We start from the raw sequence: 23,819 nt of genomic DNA, 5'->3' as shown, positions 1-23,819 counted from the left end.
GTTTGTTGCATTTGTTCCGTTTTGGCGGGGCCCTCAGGGCAGACTAACGTAAAATTTGATCAGTGAAAGTGGGAAAACAAGGAAGGATTGAAATAAATGGGGTTCAAGATCTCCCTCTGATCTTTTTAAAAGGAGAGGTTTCTTTCGGTGTCTGCCCGGTCGAGAACTCTGGAAACCAGTATTTCTCTTTTTCTGCAGGAGATGATGCTGATATACTCATTGGACATTTTGTTAAAGCTTGGGAATCCGTTTGATCCCTAATTAGGCATGTTTCCATGTCGCCTTTCCTGTGTGTGGACGATCCTAAGGATTCAGTCAACTTCGTGTTTGCACCTCAGACCAACTGTGTGGGAGGAGTGGGGTGTGGTCTGTGTCCAGATAATTCCAGTGTTGGAAAATGTGAGAAAAGACGGTCGGGGAATGACATGCACTACTGACCAGGAATCAAACAGGGCATTCACTTCTGACAGCAGTTGCGCCCATGTGATACCCTAACCACTCTGCTATCGCATCACCTCTACAAAATGCTCTTTTCCATGTTGGTACTTTACACATAGTAGCGCCTGGGGGATGGTTACTTTCTTGTAGGGTTTATTTTTGTTTTAAAATGTATTGCGTGTTATGGCTATGCTATTTTACGTACAATTTATGATACGAGTTGACCTAAGCAACAGACCGGGACAGTGGCACCTAGATGGCCATATTTGTAATTCATTAGTCCCCTATGAAGATTAAAGCTGTGGTGGCAGTGTAATATATGTAGGCCAACTGCCCTTTTTTCAATTTGCCTAACTAAAACTCAAGGCGGTGAGGCTCTACACCCTTCCCATGGCATGCCGTCTGTTTGACCTCACAGGAAGATGATATTAAACAGCACCGATAGAAGCCTGAGCTCGACTGCGTCACACTTCCTCATAAAGGTTAGACGGGAGACAAGAATGGAATGAAAGGGGAATGTGTCACTGATCAGTACAGTATGTGGAGGAATCTGTGGTGGTTGTTGCTTGTGTGACATATTTTTGGACATTACTTTATATGTTCATTGGAAAAACCCCAACTCACCCAGATGAACTCCCCTGGTTTGTGATATTCATGTTCTCAAACACACAGATATAACAAGTGACACACACACACACACACACACACACACACACACACACACACACACACACACACACACACACACACACACACACACACACACACACACCAGGGAATGCATAGGAGTATTTCCCATAAGCCTTACCATGACGTAAGGAGGCAGTTATGCACACGGTGGGCTTTTCTCAGCGCTGCCCTGTGGCCATGTAGGCAGGCAGAATCCACAATAATGTGGCAAGGAAAGCGTTGAGCATCTCGAGACTCGGAGATTATCTAATTTTTTCAATGTCAGGCATCTCAGTTTAACGTAACGATGTGCTCTAACAGGACTGTGGCCTCATAATCATGTGATGCAATCTCTTGCATGACTATGTCTATATTTAGGCTCGTAACACATGATAATAACCTCCTACTGGCTCCTTTGAATGTGTGCTTTATCTTATCTGACCTTCAAGGAAATTGTAGCATTTTTAAAACCATTGCTAATAAAGTTTTAATCATTTCTACTGAGCACGCTTAACATATAAATATGTTCTCATTTGGACCAATCACTTTGGAGGACAGTTTGTTTCATTTAAAGTACATCTGAATTAGTGAATGTGAAGGGAACCAAAACCTACATCCTCGAAAGCCAATGTGTGTTGGACATAGTTATTCTGTTGTCCTCTGATAGGCTGTATTCACTGTGTCTATAGGGTGTCCATATTATATTATATATGATATTATACTCTGTAGCTATTGTCGCTGAAGTAGATCTGTGTCCCAGTCAGCTGGTCAGAGGTCATTTTACTAAATGGTATTCATGGGACATCTCAGGGTTGATGTCAAAGATGTGTTCCTCTCAAGTTCAAGCTTATTTTGTAACGTACTGTGAAAAACAGGTCAAGGGTCACATTATTAAATGAATGTCATGTTTAATTAATAAATGGTGACATTAGTACAGAAGCCAACATTATAGCAAACTTAACAAGACAATCAAAATCCTAGTATCTCGCTGGACCATGTATGAAATGCTGGAGGTTCTTTAATTTGACATAGTAGCTTTTAATTTGAAATTGATACAGGAAGTTGTAACATTTGTCTCACCACTCGTGTAACTTGGTTATTTTGGGTTTTCGGACTGCAGCTCGGACAAAATAAGACATTTCATGATGTTACCTCCGAATCTGGTGTTCTATTGTCTGAATGCTTAATCAAGAAAATGATTAAAGTTTTATCTTTATTATTTCCCATCTGTACTGATACATCTCAGTCCTTTAATGTATTAGTTACCTTCAGTGACAAATGGTGCAAGAAGTCGTCTCCAAGTAGCTTTAATAAAAATATTTTGTTGTAGGTGGGAGTTTTCTGACATGTTTGTTAGTTTGTCCTGTAAACCAGCAGTTGTCAAACATTTTCCCTTCATACTTTCATTTTGTCACGAGTGAAGTGCATCGATGGGTCGTTGCTCCAATGGGAGCAGATCAGATTGGTGTAAAGCTTTCCTGGGGCACCAGGGTGGAGGGACAGGCAGGCCGAAAGGGCGTTATGCTGATGATGAGGCTCCACAGTCGCAGCAACACAATAGGTTGTATTGTCTGACACAAGCAGCCCAGATCACATTCAGTTCACTGTGAGTTCATTTTCCTCATCCTGGCTGTAGCATGTTGGTGACCACACCCTCACTAACCAACCAACCAACCAACCAATCCGGCTGCCCACCCTCAGGCAGGGTAGTCCAGCCTGACATAGCAGGTGCAGTTAATGGTATTTGAGCTGTTTTTGTTGGTTTGTTTTCTTCCAAGTAAACTGAAATCCTGTGTGTGTGTGTGTGTGTGTCTCCAAACTGTTTGTGCCTCATATTGTCGGTATGAGCTGCAGCAGCTGCTGTAAGCCGGCGCTCTTCTCCCTGGAGTTTGCCCTGTTTCTTCATCTTCCGCTCACATCTCGCCTTCCCTCTGTGCTAACATCTCATAATTCTCATGACCTCATAGCGATGTACCCCTGCATTCCAGTTTCACATGGACCCCTCCTTCTTTCTACACACACACACACACACACACACACACACACACACACACACACACACACACACACACACACACACACACACACACACTCAGCTCACACACTGTGATGACATCACTTATCACCCCTGGCCAGTACACCCCACCAGCTCCCTGTATTAGCCCTCGGAGGGCTGGAGAAAGCCGGAGTGATCAGGAGGATGGACGGGAGCGAGTAGGTCCGGGTGAGTCTCTCAGCCAAAACATGAATGTAACAGACGTTTTTCTGCTGACGTCTGTTTTTTGTTCTTGGAAGCAAAACAGATGACCGATGCTGAAGTTTCATTCCAGTGTCTGCATCTGTACAAATTTGGAACCACTCCTTTTTTATGCTTCAGTCTTTTGAAGTTTTGTTATATAACAGCCGTGGCCCTGCTTGCCAACACCAGCAACCTTGTACTCTGACGTACTCTTGAACCTTGACCCCTCCTCATTATGGCAGTACAAAAGGCCCCCGGGCCACATACACCGCTCCCAGCCCCGTCGCTCGGCGCTGCCGTGCAGTTTAAACTGCCACTCAGTCAGGTTAACTATCTCCAGAACTGAGAGGGGACGGACAGCTTCAAATGTGTGTGAGGAAGAGGGGTCTGCCTTTCTTTAACAAAACAAAAAGGATGGAGGATTATTGAAGGCAAAGTTGCTTTTTACTGGTAGCTTGAAAGTGTTGGTGGTATTCAGTCTGAGAGAATAAATTAATCTGGTGAACTGGAACAACAAATAAACAACATTGTTTAGCCTGCCTCAATACAGTCCATGTAAAAGCCAACACTTGGCATGCATCTAAAGGTCAGCTTTCTTTTTGTAGAAACAAATTAACAGAGTATTATGCTGTAATCTCTGGGAGGTGTTGTCATTTCAGGGAAATGTCCTCTTCCCCCTAATGGGACAAGATATTTCAACATTTTAAATTGAGGCAGTTTTAGAGCTATTTTAGGTTAACAGCAGAAATAATATATTTGTTCCGGTTTGATAGGATGTTAATGAACCCTGACTGTTGTCTTCATTTCTATCTTGGAGTCCTGTTTTTGCCCCTCCATAGTTTTTAATGTCTGCCTGCCTCCCACCCTTTCGAGTGTACAATGTTCTCATCTTCTGCGCACATTATGGCGATTGAGTCATGGTGATTTCCTCCACAGCAGGGGGCCCGCTGGTAAACAGTCCATGAACAAAGCAATACTCCACAACTTAATGGAATAAACGAGGCACGGTTGGCTGTGTGCAACAGAAGGCACGAGTGCTGATACGCGTTAGCCTCATTTGGCTGTCATTGTTTTCTGTCCACGTTAAATTTCAGGGTGGCTTAATGAATTATCTTATCTGACTTGGTTAAGAATGATTGGCTCCAAATGTATGACACCAGTCAACTGCTGGTTTATGAAGCAACTGCTTGTCAAGTTGACCTTTTTAAAAGGAATAGACCACAATGCAGTTTTTCCTTTGCAGGCATGAGGACAGTCGTCCTGAGATCTCAATGCACTACATCTTATAAGAAAACTCATGAAAATACACAAAACGCGGGCAACCGAGGAAAACATTTTTACAACACGAGCAACACTTGGGAACAAAAAGTGCTTAAAAGTGAGAAATGTAGCACAAACTACAATCAAAGTGTTCCAGTGAGGACTAAAAAGTGATAAACATGGTCGGGATACGCTTTCTGTTGCCATGGTGACTCATAAAGTTACTGAAGTCAACCATTAATCACTGGACTGGCGTTGGAAAATGAGCTAAAATTGTTTTAAACATTTAATGATTATTCCTGCTGTTAATGGATGTGGCTTTTCTGTATTTGGTTGTTTTTTTTGTTTTTTGCAGTCAAGGCGTTTTCAGTAGCTACAGAGCAACACGAGCGTTCATTTGGAGTCCAACAAAAGTTTGATATTCGCGCTCTTTTAGCTCCGTTTTGGGTCTCCACCAGCGCCTGAGGGAAATATCTGGCTCTCTCGCTGCTCAGTGCACCACTACGTAGATAGTTGTTAACTTACACTCTGCTGTTTCATAGTGAGCAGGTAGAGCACTGTCACTTTAAGAGCGTTTTCACTGAAAGCAGCCTCCTGCTGAGGCCGAAAACATCACTGAGAGCTGTGAATGTGAACCAAAATGGTGTCATATAGTTTTGCCACGATGACATTGACATGTTGTTAATGCAAAAAATATGAGTTACAGCCAATTAAAAGAACAGATAATGTTAGAAATGTATGCAGACGTGTACAGTTGTGTTTGTACTACACTTGGTGTCTGCACACTTCAGCCTGTTTACATTTACATCACACCTGCCTCGACTCCTGCAGACGTAGATGGACCACAACATTTACCTTCCCCTGACCCTCGCAATGCTAATACTATGAAAAGTATGAATTTACTCGCACACTAAAATGCAACGTCCTATAAAAGAATTTTCAGAAGTATAGCTTTTCAAATTTATTATTGAATTGTAATGTCAAAGTTGACGTACAAAATTTACTTTTAAGGCTTATGTAGGCAATAAAGATGTATAAATGTTTTCAGGTATGTAATTTGCCTTTGGCGGTTTTGGCGACGCCGCAACAAACGATACGCATGAATTGTTCGTATTTTTCCATGACTGCCTCATTTGCCGTGCGCATGTTCAGAGTTTTTGTTCTACTTCATCAGCCCCGCTTAATTACCGAGAGTTTCTTCTTCTCTCTGACTGTCTCGGTATGAACTCTGCTACCGTCTGGGTCAATTTACACGATGCTGCCGAAGCTCAGTCTTGTGCCTATTCCAGCAGATCGTTGTAAATCGGTGAGACCAAGATTGCACATAAAGGCAGAGGCATACAGAGGATGTTTCTGGAAATACATTTCCATCAGAGGCCTCTACTGAGGGATTAGTTATAATGGGTCCAAATCTAGTTACTTGGAACAACCTTGTCAAGCCCATGTAGTCATAAAACCCACAGATTTAAGAGAAGAAGAGAATCAATTACGCCGTTAACTCAGGCTCAACAAATGCCATCCAACTTGTAAAACGCCTCGGACAGAGCTCACAAGAAGCATGTCCTTAGCTTCACCTTTAAGATCAGGGCGGTTGTTTGCGCTACATGTCCAACATCAAACTCACTTGGTTTTGTATTGATCAGTAGATGCATCTTCTGCTCAGTGCTTCACTCTAATGACTGTCCTTCGCTGTGGTAGACTTGTGTGCAAGCTTTATCTGCACAGTTTTCACTGCACCTCATCTTCATTTCTGTTTTGAAGGCGTTCCATACAGAACTTTTTGATGGTGGTTGTCATCTTTATATGTTCCTCCTGTCCACACTGCAGCATCTCTCACAGCGCCACATAGTTTTACCGGCAAACCTCTGGTAGCAACAAGTTCTTCTCATCTGCTTTTAAAGGCAGCTGACAAACCGCTACTAGGAGCATTAGCGCTATCTTCTGTCGGGAGTAACTCATTAAAACCAGGCGCCGGTAACAAAAGTCACATACTCTAATCCATTTTTATTTATATATATATATATATATTTTAACGACTATTGGAAAATCATGTCGCAGCTCTACTTTCCAGTACCAGTATTGTATTACCTTAGAAGAATTAAATTTAGCAGGTTTCAGTGCAGTGCCATGGGTTTTCTTACTTCCAGAGTCCTCTCCACATTTCTAAGTCAACATTTTCTGGCCTCTGCAGTGCAGCCTGATCAAACTCTCTGATGAATAATTCTGGACCAGCAACGGTCCTGAGTGTAAAGTGATCCGCCATGTTGGCCTTCTATTATCTTTCCCTCCCCATCTCTCTCCTCTACCCTCTCCCACTATCTCTCACCTCCTCCTGTCCTGGCTATGCACCAGCTGCTGCCCTCTTCCTCCTCCTCCTCCTCCTCCCCCTCCTCCCCCTCCTCCTTCCACAGCCTTCCTCCTGTAGTCGGCTGGTTGGCTCTCCAGAGCCGTCCTCCACCGGGGATAATTAGAAGGAAGACTTTTCCTTTCAAGTGATGCTGTTGCTGTTAATCGGCCTAAAGCCAACACTTGTCGGCTAAACATGGTGAATTTACTAAGAAATTTCACAGTTATTGGTGTCCTACAACAACCTGGTCTGTCATTGAGTGCTGCTGGTGGTTTGATAGATTTCCACAGTCTAGAATCATTTAATACGTGCTGCTGGGCCATCACCCTCTACAGGTAATAAATAAATCAGTGTATAGTTTTGTAGGAAACCAGTTAAAAAGTGTTCGTTTTTGTCATTTTTGTTTTGAGTCAATAAAGTAAATCCTTTGCCAGCTCCTCCGTAGCAGTACAGAGGATCTTTATCAAAGTTTGTGGTGAATGAGGTGGGTGTGTCTGTGTGCTTTTCTTTCTTCTTTTTTTTTTTTTTTATTTGCGTCATACGCAAAGAGAGTGGCTTGTAAGATATAAATAGGTTTTGGGAGTTATTAAAGTCTCCCCACACGCAATCCCTGTCATTACAATTGGCTGGAGATCATGTTGCACTGATAACATTTGGCTCACTGGGAGTTTCACCAACTCTGGCACAAAAGTCGAGCGTGAATGGGTGGATGGTTAGATAGCTGGGTGGAGCTGCCGTCAAGTCACTTAGAATTAAATCAGTTCCAGATAAAAAGACCTTATTATTTATTCACCATTAGTATTGCATCAATAACTTTATTATTATACTGGATGGGTTGGGCAATAAACTGTTCAAGCCTTTTGGATCCCTGAACATATTTGTAAAAAGCCACAGTAGAAAATAATGGTATCCTGTTCTGAAACAATTAATCCGTAACGTTTCCATAACAGATCTAACCTTCGTTGCCACTTGTTTGTTTATGATGTCATTGCATGCTGTTTTTTTTTAGTTTGGACAGTTTGGAATTCTGGCACCTGTTGCTTCTGGTAACTTGTGAGGATCGTTTTTACGATTTTGGCCATTTTATAGACTAAACAATTGACCAGGAAAATATTTGATACATCAGTTAATATGAACAAAAATCCATAGTTTTTGGCCTGGTCCTTTTTTGTTAGCAAGAAACATTCAATTTTACAGTAAAACCTTGCTAAACAGGAAGCTTAGTGTGGATAGATACCAGTAATAGATGCATCTCTTACTGACCGGTACATTGTTGTTGTTTTTCTTCTAAAATATACCATATTGGCCCAAATATTAGCGTGTTGTTTTTCTGTAATTCAATTATATTTAAAGACTAGACATTTATATTATTTATTGATCTCAACAGGTATTCTTCTTAATTGGAAAGTCTGTCTTCTAAGGTGATTACTTTTCACATGATGGGTTTGTGGCAGCTTTATTGATGCTCCGCCAGCAAACACCCTCAAATCTGTTTAATGTGTCTGTTAGAGTTCATCAGCCTTTAAAATGATTTGTTCGCCCAATGTAACCTTCAAGGGTTGTTGATGGCTCGTTTGTATTTTGGTGCCCTGTAGGAAATAAATTCCTGACGAGGGAAAACAAATCGAAAGCATCTCATACTGCAGAATCAAGTGTGAAACTGGCCATAGATGAAGAACTCGAAAAGATCTGTAAAATTATGACTTTTAAGACAATCATTTTCGACCAGGACCTAATGAGAGAGAGAGAGAGAGAGTTTCTGGCTCCTTTGAACAGAACGTTTGCATATGAAACAAAGTACTGCGTTATGGTTTCCTCGTGGAGCTTTACCGGCTTACAGTGTAAATAAAAGAACAATATAAAGCCACAGCAAGATCACACAAACCCTGGGACTTTTCTACTGTGTCTATTTTGAATTTGTCAATAGTTAACCACCACCTTTAGTTTATGTCTGGAGTCGACCTCTTTGCAGCCAGAGCACAGATCACTTCACTTATTTAATGCTCGGTTGGGAAGACATCTGGCTTTCATTCAGCTCCGGATTTGAATGTCAGCAAGCCTCAACACAGAGGGAGGGTTTGACAAACAGACAGCTGAGGGGAAGCGGGAGACAGGTGTTTGCGGCTGGGCTGTCATAGAAACAGCTGGCAACAGGATGAGGTCATCGTTTTCCTGCCCAATGATTTACATATTTCCACATTTCCACCCACACATACAGCAAGATGATGTCTAATTTAGCAAGACCTCCATATTTGTAGTTAAAGGGTCCTTTAGTGTGAATGTAACACATAAGAGGACATGATGACAGAACGCTCTCCTCACTTTTTTACATATCACCATTTGTTTTGGGAGCCTTAATGAGAGTGCACTCTCGGAGGACAATTAACTGTAGGCTGTAAAATTATATTTGGCTATGTAATTAGAGATTGGATTAAAATGCTTTTTGCCTTCACACTTGATTAAGTTGGTTACTCAATCACTATCCCCAAATACTTTATATAACTGGATTCACACCCACCCAAACAGGAACTGTAACCCTTATTTATTTTAATTTCAGCTTCTCTTTTCTCAGCCTCAGTAACGCACTCATCTAGCTGGAGGTTTATCCATGTCTCAAGAAATGTGATGCTCTCATCCACATCTAAATATGTCTACTCTTAACTCTCTTAAAATCTGGCCAAATCTCCTCAGTTATTGTGTCTAACTCCATATAAGCTGGTGCAAAGCTGAACGCTTTCAACAATATTAAACAGATTAAAACAAAAATTATGTAACAAGTTAATCTTAATATGAAAACAGCTGCTTGTTTATTGCACCTAAAACTGCTCTTGAATTAAGTTACCTAATAGATAAAAAAAAAAAGTTCCAATTAATTTACTAATGTGTTTTTTTTTCTCCTGTGAACACAGACATTAAAATGCAAGTTAGTAGTCGTTTGTTACCTCTGAAATACAAAACATCTCTTAAATGCCATTATTATCACTGTTGTTGCACCTTTTTATACCTACTTTTATCTAGAGACTAAAAAAATGTAGATATTGTCACATGGAAAAACCTTGTTTAATCAATTCTGTTAAATTTTCTGATTTATTACGCAAGCCTATACAGTATTTAAAAAGACAACTAACTTTTATTACATAATGAAAAGTCATAATCTGGTGTCGGTAATGTCTCTCCAACAGGGACCACATAATCACCGTTAGTGAGCTGAACTTGTCTCTGCAGGTCGAGTAAACACACACACACACACAGACCTGCCGCACTGGTCTCTGCCGCTGCTCCCACACCTGAGGCCAACTGTCATAACCGTTGAAGCTGTCACACTCACAGACTAATGCCAGTGAATCCCCCGGGTTCCCTTGTGGCACATTAACATGCACTTCCACCGTCCTCTTTTCTCTGTTATATTCACCACGTACAGCCAGCTACCCACATGCTCGCACAGCTTTTACACACACACACACACACACGCGCGCACACGCACAATGTGGATGAGGGACACAGTGTGGCTTGCGGGTGTGACTTGCTCGCAGTCAGCAGGCTAGTCACGGCTCTCTGCTGAAAGAACATCACAGACGAGCAGTTTTCTGAAGAATTAAAAGTCATTGTGTCTGTTGGTTTTTCTATTCATCTTGACATGAGATATTAAAATCGGGCAGAGCCAGCCGTTCAGTCATATTTACATGTTGAATTAAAATGCATTGGGTTGAATATTTTGTCATCAGTTTTCATTGGAGCACTTCAAAGCACATCTGCACAGACTTGAGATTTTAGTCACGCTGGTCCGGACTAAAAGAATGTAAGCAACTATTAGATACATAATCATGAATTTTTATACAGCAAAGATAATTAATTATTATTATTTAATTGCATTTTTTTTTTTTTTAATTAAATGCTTCAACCGTTGGACCGATTGCCATTTGGTTGAAACATTAATTTTCCCCTCAGGATGACTTGTGACTTCTAATGAACCATGATCAAATACCAGCAGAGCAAATTACACTATTATCAGTCTCAGCTGCACTTTATGGTACTAATTATCAAACCATAGTGTGCTAAACTAATGTGAAACATATTACACATTGTACATGGCTTGCTAAATACAACCATGTCTGCATTGTCATTGTGAACATGATAGCATGATGTGGTTAGCATTTAGCTCAAAGTCCTGCTGTACATAAATCTGAAAGTAGCTATGGCCTCACACTAGGATCTCTGTGAGGCCATAGCTACTCCCGGTTTTGTTGTGATTGTGTGACCTAATAGCCAAGTGGTTAAGGTGTATAGCACACGTGTGGAAATGTCATCAGTAGTCCCTGTTTGATTCCTGGTTGGCTGGACTTTTACAACTCCCCGTTGCTTTCTGCCTCGACAATACCTATCTTTATTATTGTACGAAAATAATGTAGGTTTCTAAGGCCTTACACACACTCGCTCGCAAACTGTTCTGTACTTCCACGTACTGTTTGAACATGCATAAGAAAGACAAAGTGACAAAATCATTCATATTCAGTTTATTATTTGAACTGATTTCATCCCTCTTTTTTATTTTCCAAATATCTATGATCCAGATGAATGTAAATGCAGCTTGCATGCTGTTGTTTGTCTCCTCTGAGGGATTCATCCTCCCTCCCTGACTATCACGCTCACTCCCGCTCTCCATCACAAACACAGTGTGACTTGCTTTTGTCACCGGACTGCAGCATGTCCGGAGGCCGATTTAGAAGTGTGTTTCTAAGAAAGACTCCATTGTGAAACCTTTTGGGCGGAAACATGTCGGGGAGAAGATTCAGATTCTCAAAAATGGTTAAAAAAACAAAAAAAAAAAAAAAAACATGTAGAGTGAACAAAAATAAAACTTCTGCACCTCCTTAATGGGGAAAAGGCTTTTCATGTTTGGGAGGTTGATCAAACGTGCAGGCCTGCACATTGTGTATGTCAGACTGGTTTACAGCAGCAGTCAAATGTGCTCCCAATGAACTCTTCTCCACCCATGAACACAACACGAGCTCTCTCTCTCCTTCCTCCTCCTCCCTTGCCTCATGTGTCTGATGTCTGAGTATTTGGCAGTGAGTTCGGCCTCCCAGCATGCTCTCACATGCTCTTTTATCCAGCACTCGCCTCTGGCTCTGGGGGTCGACTGTCCTCCCTTCCTCCTCCACCTGCTTCTTTATCACTTTTTGGCTGACCGTCTCTCTTCCTCCCTCCCTCTTGTGTCTTGCTCTCTGGCTGTCCACCTCCTTCAGTCTGTCTGCCTCTCTGTCAGCTCACAGTCTTTCTTGGCTTCTGTCTGTCTCAAGGGGGGGGGGTCTGTCTCTTTTCTCCTCCCCTGCAGACTCATCCCTCCCTCTGCTTGCAGAGAAAGAGATGAAAAGAAGTTCACCAAGGGGGCTGGAAATGAAATGGGCACAACTTCCCTCCAAAAAAAAGTCTGTTGTCATATTGTTAGTGGGAGGAGCACAGGGAGTTCAGTGAGGAAAGGAATTTGTAAAATTATTTTGGAGTATCAATTTGTCAGTCAACAGAAAAGAATTTTAAGTAAAATTGTAGTCCCTTTCAAGTAAATGTTTTCTGGTTTCAACTTATCAGATATAAAGAGCTGATGCTTTTCTTTTCCTTTCATAATTGTAAATGGGATATACTTCAGTTTGTCAGACAGAACAAGACATATGATGACTTCATCTTGGGCTGCCTATATTATAAAACATACTTTGCACTATTTTCTGACAGCACAAATAGTAGAATTTGTTTACGAAAAGTAATTGGCTGATTAATCGATTAATAAAAAATAATAGTTGCAGCTTTGTTGCTGCTAATAACAAACTCGGTGGGGTCCGTGTCAGATTTCTGCTGTTTGAATATGAAGGCATATTACCATCTCATTTTTATTATCACTAAGTCAAGTTAAAGAAAAGACATAATGAGATGCAAATGTGCCCAGAGCGAAGTGAACTGAAACAACAGGGCTTTGTGAATCAACTTCATAACAGGGGGAGGGGGGGGGGTTCAGGGAAGGGAACAGGAGTGGCGTTTTTATAGCTAAAGTCAGTGTATCAGATAGTCCAGTGTTTAGAAATGCTCGTATGATGCAAGATAAAAAAAAAAAACAAGTGGGCGCACCTGAACAAACCTGTCGAGCAACGTTGCCTCACCTCTACCTGCCACTCTACCAGTGTTCTTATTGACTGGTGTTACTATGCCTGGGTGTTGTTCATACATTTTTGAGACAGTACCTTAAGCTCCATACTGTTTTCCCGAACTACATTTACCAATTTTTGAAAATTCATTTTTAGAAAAAGAAAATACACAGTATGGTACAGATGCAGAAGACTTCTTAATACAGTTTAGAAGGGGAGAGTTTAACAAAGGTTATTTACTGTAGCTATAATTTACTGAATGCCTCAGCTGGCCTTCCTTGCTTAACGACACCTCCATTTAAAAAAAAAAAAAAAAAAAAAAGGTTCAGTCTAGTCCATCTGTTCTTTCATATAATATAAATCAGTGGAGATTAATTAGGTGGAGATGTACGTGCAGTGAAACAAGTTGTAGCCTGGTGACTTTATGGCTTTCCTGGCTCTCAAGGTCTCTCCCTCTTTCTGCGACACCTCTCCCTTCTTTCTTCCCTCGCTCCTCCCCTTCTTTCCTGCCAGGTTGGCTGCTGTCACCACTCGGGCATCTCAGGAATGCCTGCAGATGTTTTCTTAGACTCGGCAACACACACACACACACACACACACACACACACACACACACACACACACACACACACACACACACACACACACACACACACACACACACACACACACACACACACACACACACACACACACACACACACACACACACACAGTCTCTTGGACACATTCCCTTTCCATGTGCTCATAAAGTGCGAGGCAGACATTGTTTTGACTTCAGGTGGAAGTCTGTATCTAACCTTTGCGTTCCTACCCTTGTTACGTGAACAAAGCCAGGAGCAGCTCGTGTCCTCTCCTGTTTTCGTGCTTTTTAATGTGGCTCGACAAACCAAACTGACATCAGATCAGTGCCTCACAGCTAGTCAGCCATGCAGACCCATTTCCATCCACTTTAGCACACTCACACACAGGAAGGAAATGTTTGCAACTCTGCAGGGTTGTGTCATGAAGCTCATGTAGGCAGATACCCCAGACCTGTCAGAGCAATTACCCAGATATCTCTGCTGCTTTCCCACACAGACACTCACACAGTTCATGCAGACTGTTATGTATGTATGCATGTATAATGTCGGAAGGTTGGAAGGTCTCGGTAGTTTCGATTCCTGATCTGTAAATATATGAATACACTTCTGTCAAGGTCGGTGTGTTTTCTTCATTCCTGTATTTTATAAGCTTTTCCTCTAAAAATCAGCCTGCCGGGGCTAATTGAACCTTTTAAAAACACACCTATTTTTGAAGGCCTCTGCTCGAAAATAGCATACCCTTAATAAAAAAGAGTATATCTCTGCAACCACAAGGTCTATTTGAATAATGTTGGTGTAATAATAAAGGGAACACTTGTGAGATTTGTTCAGATGTGTAAATATCAGTATATATGTCCATATTTTAATAATGGCTTTGCTAAGTCTTCTCCCTGGCCCCCAATTGGGGCCTCTAAGGCTTAAAAGGTTAAACAAAAGTGCAAATAGGGCTAACAACCCAGTGAAATATAAAGGCAGACTTATCTTGAACTAAATAAAAAAGGGTGCGTCATGGGAAATGTATGTCCTTCAAAATAAAAGTGCAGCAGCAAATTCTGTGGACTTCAAAAATAAAAGTTTGACTTTTGCGCACACATCCATGACACTCAAAAGTGTGTCTCAATGGCCTCGCGACCCACTTTGAGAACTACGGATGAGGCTCTGTGTACTTCCCCTGCATTGCTTGTTGTGTTTTTTGACCATAAGACAACATTGTAATTTAAAGGCTTTGTACAGCCTTGGTAAAACACAGGTAGTTTTAATTGTTCGGACTAGTTAGACCGTTTCTCATGACTATGTCAATTTAGTTTAAATTGAGTTGAGACAAATTACAGGATTTACCAGTCTGCTGTTCATAGATACAGTTAAAGTGATTAGATTTACTAAATATATACATAATATTACAAAAATTACATGTCTGTATTGACAGGTTGACGGAAAGTCATGGCTGCTTTTCTTTTCTTCGGGTGTTCAGAACTGGTTTTATGAGAAGCGGGCTGTTTCAGAGAAATGGAGGCTGTATGCTCAGTCAGTCTTGTCACGCTGTCATATGGCCAAATATTCCTCTGTTCACATTCCCACCTGGATTCTTAAAATTCTTTTGTCAGTGTTCCCTGAATCAGCTGAATCAAATCACTTCCTTTCTAAGCTCCTCCCACAGCGTGAAGGGAGGGCTTTTTTGTGTGTGTTGTGGCCAAAGAATGATTGACGGTTGTCAGTCATCCTTACTGACTAAGCAGGGATTGGAAAATGTTTGACAGGTGTCGGGAACAGACGGTGATTAATGAGGGTCCTGCTGTGCTGATGAGGACGATTCACGTGGCTGGTGTGAATGTAAGCCTCTGTCTGTTTATTCTGAAGAGAAAGGAGCGGCTGTGTTGCCGTTTGTTACTTTTTGCCTCCCTTTCTCTCCTTCTTGCTCTGTTCCAGGAACTGTTCGTGGTCACGTCACCCTGGACCTGCACAGACTGTGTTTACATTCCCACCTTGAGATGTTTGTCATTGAAACATCTACTTCTTTTACTGAAGCCTTTTATGATTGACTCAGCTGTCATCTTCCTCTCTAAACACTTCCAGCTCCCTGCTGGCTTTCAGCTATTTTACTTTAAACATTAGTTTTCACCTGTTGCTTCTCTTCCTGCTAAGGCCTGCAAATAACCATTCTTTTTTTGGGGGGCTATGAATTGTCAGAAGAAAAAAAAAAAAAAAGTGTCCGGAAGTCAATCGTGACATCTGCAAATATCTTGTTTTACTCGACCAATAGACAAAACTCAAACTTTTTTTTTTTTTTTTATCAGATAATGGACAAAATCTCACCATGAAGAGCCTGAAACTAGCAAATATTTATTTCTTAGATAGGAAGTTTTTTTTTAGAGCACAAAAATTAATTCTTCAATGGAGGTGAACCTTGAGTAAAGTTCTTTTTTTAAATTATTATTATTATTTTTTTTTAATTTTAGAAGTTAGCAAGGGTAGCCAAATACTATTTTTGTTTTTACTTCCTGTTTTCAAAAAAATGTACAAGGCTGGCTGGGATTGTTTTAGGGTTAGAAGACTGATTGATTGTAGTCATATCAAATGGATCCCGCCCAAACCCAGTGACACACAGTGCCATTATAGAAAATGATAAATATTTTGTCTGAAATGTTTTGCAGCTGCCGTTGGACATGTGACATTTCTGTCGTGGCTTTGTTTGCGTCTGCTGCAGTGTGTGAGCGATAATCCAGGTGAGAGGCAAACACGCTGCCCAAAGGTTTGCTTAACAAAACAGCAGCTTACTGGCACGACAGGGAAGTAAGGAAACGAGATAAGGAAATATTGTGAAACAGCCTCCACATTTTCTCCCCTGAGGCCTTTCATCCAAGGAGGAGTTTATGTTCTCCTCTTACCCTTCATCTCGGCTGCATTGTCCAGTACTGAGCAATACCTGAGGCACATTGTCTCTCACTGAGTTTGTTTATTCTGAGATTGTTTGCGAGCTCCAGCAGAGAGGTTTTTAAGCCAACAGGTTGAGGGAGCTAGATGGAGTGAAAGCTGGCTAGAGGGAATGTGGGTACAGAAGGAGAGTGAGGGAGCAATATGGGACATTGTTCAAAGGAGTAACAAAGAAAAAGTCTCCCTCCAGTCTACAATGCAAACTGAAACACAAACACACTTTCGATGTAAGACAACACGTTAAGTTGTGTGTTGGCACACATCATTGCCGGTTAGGATACGCCACCTCTCAGAAAAGGCTGCATCTGCTGCTGGACCATGACCTCCTTCTCTGTTCATATCATGTGTGCATGTGTCTGTTAATTCAGCAGGTGGGTGGTGCACTTCAGTCCCATTTGTATTTGTTGCAAGTTTCCTGTAAGATGAATGAGTTTTAAGCAGTCATTATTTGAAAGATTGGTTGCAGCACAGAGAGTAAAGTTTCCTCCACAACTGCTAAAGGGGAAGTGGCCTGTAGGGGGTGAAAACAATGGCTGTCAAGTTGACCAAGTCCCTGGAAAGCATGTCATTACAATGACAAACCGAGCTTGCGTAACAGAAGAGTTTTCTGCTGTGACGTCCAAGTCTTTTCATTTTGTTCATTTTGAGGGTGAAGCTGGAGACACTTGAGATTGAGGTGCAGAAAGGACACACTGGATGTAGAGCCACACAGGCGAGGAGACGGAGGAGGCCAAGATAAATGGCCTACCAGAGGATCTCGGAATGCATTCAGGCTCATAGCAGGTCAGCCATATATTCTGGAGCTAACCCCCTAGGAGTCTTAACAGTGATCATACTATTTAAAAAAAAAATCTATTCTAAAGCGGAGAAGGAGGCAATTAAGTCATTTAAAAGCCAGGTGTAAAGTGCAAAAAGAAGAGGCGCTGAAGGAGATGAGAGTGACGGGGAGTAGAGAAGGAAGATGGAGAAGAAAGGAGAACGGAGTGAGTTGATGTTGGTCGGCCTGGAGGTCGTCAACATGACCACACGGACTAAAGGAGAAACACTGAGTGTTTCGAGTATCATGTGGGTTTGTAAGTGGTGGATCAGGTCCCGATTAAAGCCTTTGTCTTCTACTATATTGTCATCTTTTCTACTCGTACTTCCTACAAGCATCTCCTCCTACATCTGGTCAGGTATATCTGGTGGAGCTTAGCAATGAGGCAAATATGAAGAAATCCGTCAGTAACCACTTCTCTTTATCGTTAATGAGCTGTTTTGGTGAACACTTGACTGGCACAGTTGTTGCACATTGTAGTTACAGAGTGTTTGCTGAGTCATTGCTGTTCTCTGCCCCGTTCTGACTGCTTCAGCCCCATTTCTCTCCTCCCTCTCTTCCTGTCCCCACGCCGCTCCCTCTTTGTTTGCCTCGTCTGTCTGTCTGTCCCTCTAAAACCCGTCGCTAACCACTTCTCCGTCTGTCTTTTTCATGAGTGCGACTGGACAAATTAGCCGTCGTTTTTGCCAGATTGTATTTTCTCCCATCTCTGGGACAGATGGTCCCTCTGCTCATGATTGCTCCATCTACAATGCCAGTCAAAGACTTTTACTGTACCCTCAAAAATAATGTGTTCCTGAATTCATGTTTTGATGACTTCTCATCCAACTTCTTTGTATTTTCCCAACACATAAAAGCCGCCAGCATGCAGCCAACCTTCCCCTCCATGGGAACAGTAAATGCTTTGTTTGGTTTTTATTTCCATCTTTGTCCATGTCGACAGTCTATTTCTGGGCATCATACGCCGTCCGCTTACTCGCCTCACTCCCACTCCTCGCCTCTCTACCGTGCAGTCAGTCAGTTTGTCAAGAATAGGAAATGGTATTTCCTGCAGGTTCATTTTTTTTCAGCAGGACAATACAAATTGGCCCATGTGGTAGTCGAAGATGTCTGCAGGAAATTACATGCAAGTTCCTCTAAATCCATTACAGAAAGCCACTGCAGACTCATGCTTCTGTTCTAGGTTGTGTGTCTGTGTCTGTGTGTGTGTGTCAGAGAAAGCTGATCGAAAGCTGACCTCATCTACAGTGCATGGAGCGTTAGTCGTGGCAGCAGCATGGCTGAGGGGGGCAGTTCTGGTTTCTGGTCAGTCGGTCGTTTCAGCTCCATCAGTTTGGTCCAAAGTTGAACATCTCAACAACTATGAGCTGACTGACTTTGGTGACTTTTTTTCATCTGGTGACATCGTCAGATCAAAATTTTATTTTTATCTTTGGTTTTTCGACCAAATGCCTGCAAGGTAAATGACATTCCCGTCATCCTCAGCTGTGTGTGAAGTGCTAATTAGCACACGTTAGCATAACACGCTAACCTAAGGAGGGCTGAGTATTGTTCAAAAACACTTTATGCCGATACCTTGACTTTAAAACCTTTAATATTTCAATACCAATTTTACAAAATCCATTTTAAGAAAATGTAAATTACACATGGCGGTACAAATTCTTAATCTTCATGGATTTGAGAGGGAGAGAGTGTAACAGGTTGTTTTCTGTTGCCACAATTAACAGATGTTGCCCAAACCCCTCATGTTATCTTGGATGCTAGCTGGCCGGCTCCACACAGAGAAGCCTCGTTACTGCAGTGTAATTCAGACAGTGATGTTTAATATTGATTTGATCTTTGTCTTTGTGAGCGGCCAGAGTCTATCTATGTTAACTCCTGTGGCTCACTGATGATGACGTGCAAAAGTTATAAACTGTGTTGATGTAGCAGAAGTATCAAAAAATGTGGTGCATTTATGAAAGTAGTTGCTCATTTCAGACCATCATCAATGAGCTGGTTCACTTTTGCTCTCATAATAAATACTCACCTGCTGCTAAAAGAGATTCATCAGTCTTATTGAGTTGAGAGTCAATTACCAATACCATCTCACAGGAACCGGTTCTTTCCTCTTCCTCTTCTTCGTGCTTACTCCTCTATTATTAGCTGTCACTCTGAGCACAGTCAGAGCTCATCTGTCCTTCCTCTTATCATGTTGGAGTCGCATTTAAATTGGCCTTTTCACTTATTGTCGCTTTCAACAGCCAACCCCCAAAGTGTTATTTGGACTGAGTGAGCCGCAGCCATAAGAGTGCAGCGATCACACCCTCTATAATAACACGGCTCTCTCCATCAGAACTGGGCTGAGCTCTGTGGCCTCACTCCCCAGGAGACATGTCCTCACGTTTCACTGGGAACCGAGAGGGGTTTTGTGCGCCTGTTTGCGTGTCTGTGTGAGCGCGCATTCATTAAAAGTGGATATCTCTCCTCCTATTTTTGTCCATGTCATACACGCTTGCACGACCACGCCTGTCCATGACCTCTGTGTGGACACTATCTCGGTTTCGGAGTGGTCACTATCACTCGTTAGGAAATCTCCCAGGCAGTGGAGGACACGCACACACACACGCACACGCACACGCACACACACACACACACACACACACACACACACACACACACAAACGGCTCTTCACCCACGTTCTGTCTTGTTCTTCTCTGTCCAGCTCGAGGCTCCTCTGCGCTGCTCACACAGTCTAAATGAATTAGCCTCGCTTGGTGCCGTTATCTATTGAATTAGCTCGTCATTACTTTCCTGGACAACACTGCTGAATGTTCCTCCCTGGGTGAGCGCACTAACAAGCTGCACGAGTCATTCGTGCCCGTGAACTGTTACCATCTTTGCAGTGTTACACGGGTTCAGCTGCTAGAGAATGAAGTTGATTGTTTTCTTTCGGTTTTCTGTCTTTGACCGATGAGCTCAACTCTTTGAGACGGTGTCGGCCTAAGAAGAGTGTCACCATGACTGATGTGACTCATCTGATGCTTCCTCTCTGCAATACACACTGAAGTGTGTCAGATCACTACTGTAGACATCTGCTGCTGCTGGCGCGTCTTCAACACATGTCACAGGTGACGGGAGACGCGCTCCCACCAACTAGACAGAGGACACATCTGAGCTATCATTGATACTGAAGAGCTGCTAATGTTCGTAATGTAACCTTAAAGTCAGAGTCAGGGTTGATCCTAACTGCTGATAGATTTCTCAGTAAAGTCAAATTTATCTGACATGTTTTCAAAGAATTGATAAGAGTGAATTCAAGTTACTCCCTTTGCAGAATGAACTTGCACAATTGCTGGATTTGATTAAGACCCAGTAGTTGTAAAAATAGTCTTTTTTTTCTTCTTTTTTTAATGTATTGGAGAAGTTTTTATGTTTCATGTTTCAATAAGACAAACTCTGTTACAGTTTTGCACAAATATGGCCGTATCTCTACAACATACTCGTCTTTAAAGGCTTTTATTGTGCTTAACCAAAGATGCCGGGGAGGAATTTAGAAAGTAAGAGCTTCAGTGTTATTCTGTGCGGCAGAATACAAGTGCAGGGAAGAATAATATGGCAAATTTATCCAAAGATTCATCTCTTGTCTAACTTTTGGTGAACTCACAATGAATGAAATATTATTTCCAACCAGCTTTAATTCTATTGCATTGAACAAAATAATAATAAATAATATTAAATATAGATGTAAGCCTTTATTTCAAAGTGCTGACTTTGGAACTGATTTTGAATTAAAGAGGAATGTTTACTTGTGATGAAATGATGGTCTGAAGTCAGAGAGCAAAAAATTAAAATCAGTGATTTGTCATTGAGGAAACTGATGAAAAGGAACATAAATGATCACCAAGGAGGACAGTTGCGTGGAAAGCAGCCCAGTCCGACAACACTGAGCACTTGGCAGAGAAATGTAAGAACAGTAAAGTGACTTATTAATAAACACTGACACTCATGAATGCAGTATATCAGTATATCAAAGGCAGCTGTACTCTGTCGTGGATTGAAGAAAGAACCCTCCATTACTCCTCAGGATTTAGTTTTAGTTTACATCAGTAAATAAACTGCAAATGCAGTTTCTCTTGAAATGAACACATAAGGACATGGTTTGTAGTGCAGATTGCTCTGCTGGATTTGTCTTAACTAAAAACGAGTCAAGTGAGCCCCTCTTAGTCGTTAAAGTTGTCCTCACAGTCGATAATCTCTGCACAGATCAGAAACTTGTTACAGAAAATACAAGCAGCCTTCACATTTCTTGCAGTTCTTAATGATTAACCTGCCATCCCCCCAATATGTAACTGTCTTTTTGATGAGGTGTACATCAGCTATACTTAGTGTATAAGGGCTGTCGAGCTGTATTCATAGCAAAAGTCACTTTTATTGACATTTCTGCTTGAAATTATTGATCAGAGAAGAAGTAGAAGAACTTCAAAAACCTCCATCCAGCTAAATTACACAATAACCTCACCATCTGACAGATAATCTCATGGCAGTGAGGCTAAGCAGAAACACAACCGCCCACAGTAAGACTGAAACTCTGCAGCTTCTTTAAAGCAACAGATCCTCCAGCTGTGACTGACAATGAAATGTAAGCAGCAGTGTTCTTACTGTGCAGGTGTGGATCACATATACAAACACAGCAAAGAGGAGACGCTGAGTGGAGACGGGGAGGATTAACTGTCACGTTAAAGTGACATCTTGGCTGCAAGAAGCTTTCTCGTCATCTTCACCAGTCAGGCTGGATGAAGAGAGGTTCACCACACAGGAAGGCTGTAAGAAGGATAACAAAAGAAAAAAAAAAAAAAAAAAAAAGCATCATGTAGACGAGCGACTCTGCTGAAAACTTTCTTTCAAAGCTTTTTAGGGATTTTAAGTGCAACACCGCATGATAAAAGGTAAACTTTTGTTATCTCAGGAAGGGTTGCGATCATTGTTATTATTTACATTTTTTAAAGACTCCCCCTGCAGCTCCAAAACTGGAATGCTCACCCACTGCATGTGATATGTCCTCTAGCGCATGGAATTGTTAACAAGGGTAAAAACTAGATTTTCTTTGGAGAACATTTTCACCAACCTGTTGTCAGTCTGTAAAGGAATATAAATCAAGCAAAATTTAATCCCACGGTTTATAAAGACTGCTTAACAATTAGAATGTAAGGGTCTATTACCATGAAAGGCCCCATGAATGTATAGAGAACATTTCAAAGTTTGTAAACTCAATAAAGTAAAGCCCACTGTTGGGTTGTCTCAACTGTGAGATTAAATCTTTGGTTCTAGATTACACCAAAAGACACTGAGACATAATGATAGTGATATAATTTTTTTAATAACGGCCTCCCAGTGTGACTGCTGTTCTAACCAACTTTGACACACCAACCAATCAGGGATAAAGAATGAAACAAGGCAGAAACAGAAAGTAGTTTCAGCACAATAGTCCAATTTCAAAACTTTACAGTTTCACAGGGGGATGATTTGTTTTACATCTTAGCACTTCAAATCACCAAGCATTCGTCACATTCCTCAAACTGGTATCGTACATCCTGACAGGCTGCTATTTTTCCAGTTTAGAAGATGATGTTGGAGAAGATAACTCCATCCACTCGTACAGAGATGTTGTCATATTTGTGGGCGAGGAGGAGGAGAATCACCTCTGGGGTTTGTAGATGAGAGGAAGTGAGAAGTCAAGCAGGCAGCAGAAAAGCGTCCCAACCTTAGTCTCTCTGGCTTTGATCCAATACTTGGAAAACGCATCCTTCCCTTGTTTCCGCCCTCAACATTATATCACCGACCCAAGTGAGATCAGAAAAAACTAAAAGAAGCTGTTACTGATTCACCTCCAGCCAGATCTGATTAAACTGGTGAACATAAGCAGCTGAAGGGGACTTGACATCATTTAGGCGTAATGCTGCAGATCCAGGACTGATTCACCAAACCTCTAAGAGGGAGAATATATGTACATATGTATGTGCAGTGTCTCTGGCCTTTTTTTCTCTGTGCCTCGCTCGTCACTGACAGCAGCAAAATCGCAGAGGAAACAGGAAAGGCCTGAGCAGCTTGGTGTTGGGACGGATATCCTCTCGAGGAGGCGTTCCCCCTCCTCCCTCACTTAACTCTCCCTCTCTTTATCTCTTTTTATTGTTTTTTCCCCCCATTTTTCTCTCGGTGTGGCATTCACCGTTTGGCTGAGCTTGGAAACTAACCACAAATTTCTGTTCCTCTGGAGATTGTTTTTTAGGGTCGTCAAATTTGATTTGAAGCATGTGTTGGCATGGTGACGAAGAGGATGAGGACAGCTCGGAGGTGAAGTGTTGATGATTTGTCTGTTCCTGTAACGGTGCCTGTGATTTCTGGCGATTAAGTGTC

At 41.7% G+C, this 23,819-nt stretch overlaps 1 protein-coding gene across 3 annotated transcripts in view; it reads left to right on the top strand.

Moving 5' to 3' along the window:
* The window catches only part of pkn1a (protein kinase N1a), a 51,486-nt gene that overhangs the window by 3,464 nt on the left and 24,203 nt on the right, over positions 1 to 23,819 (top strand). For 2 of the 3 annotated variants that reach the window (XM_069697177.1, XM_069697175.1), the window contains exon 1: positions 23,663 to 23,756. The exons of the other annotated variant lie outside the window; for it this stretch is intronic. In XM_069697177.1, coding sequence (XP_069553278.1) covers positions 23,715 to 23,756 — 42 coding nt within the window. In that variant the 5' untranslated portion in view covers positions 23,663 to 23,714. Of the gene's footprint in view, positions 1 to 23,662; positions 23,757 to 23,819 lie in introns of those variants that run through there. 3 annotated transcript variants of the gene reach the window in all.

This window comes from Brachyistius frenatus, unplaced genomic scaffold (assembly GCF_029030835.1).
Source record: "Brachyistius frenatus isolate BFR_SWC_R1_liver_20210118 unplaced genomic scaffold, ASM2903083v1 Contig_23, whole genome shotgun sequence".
Classification (NCBI taxonomy): domain Eukaryota; kingdom Metazoa; phylum Chordata; class Actinopteri; family Embiotocidae; genus Brachyistius; species Brachyistius frenatus.
This window is presented reverse-complemented; position numbering and strand designations above follow the sequence as displayed.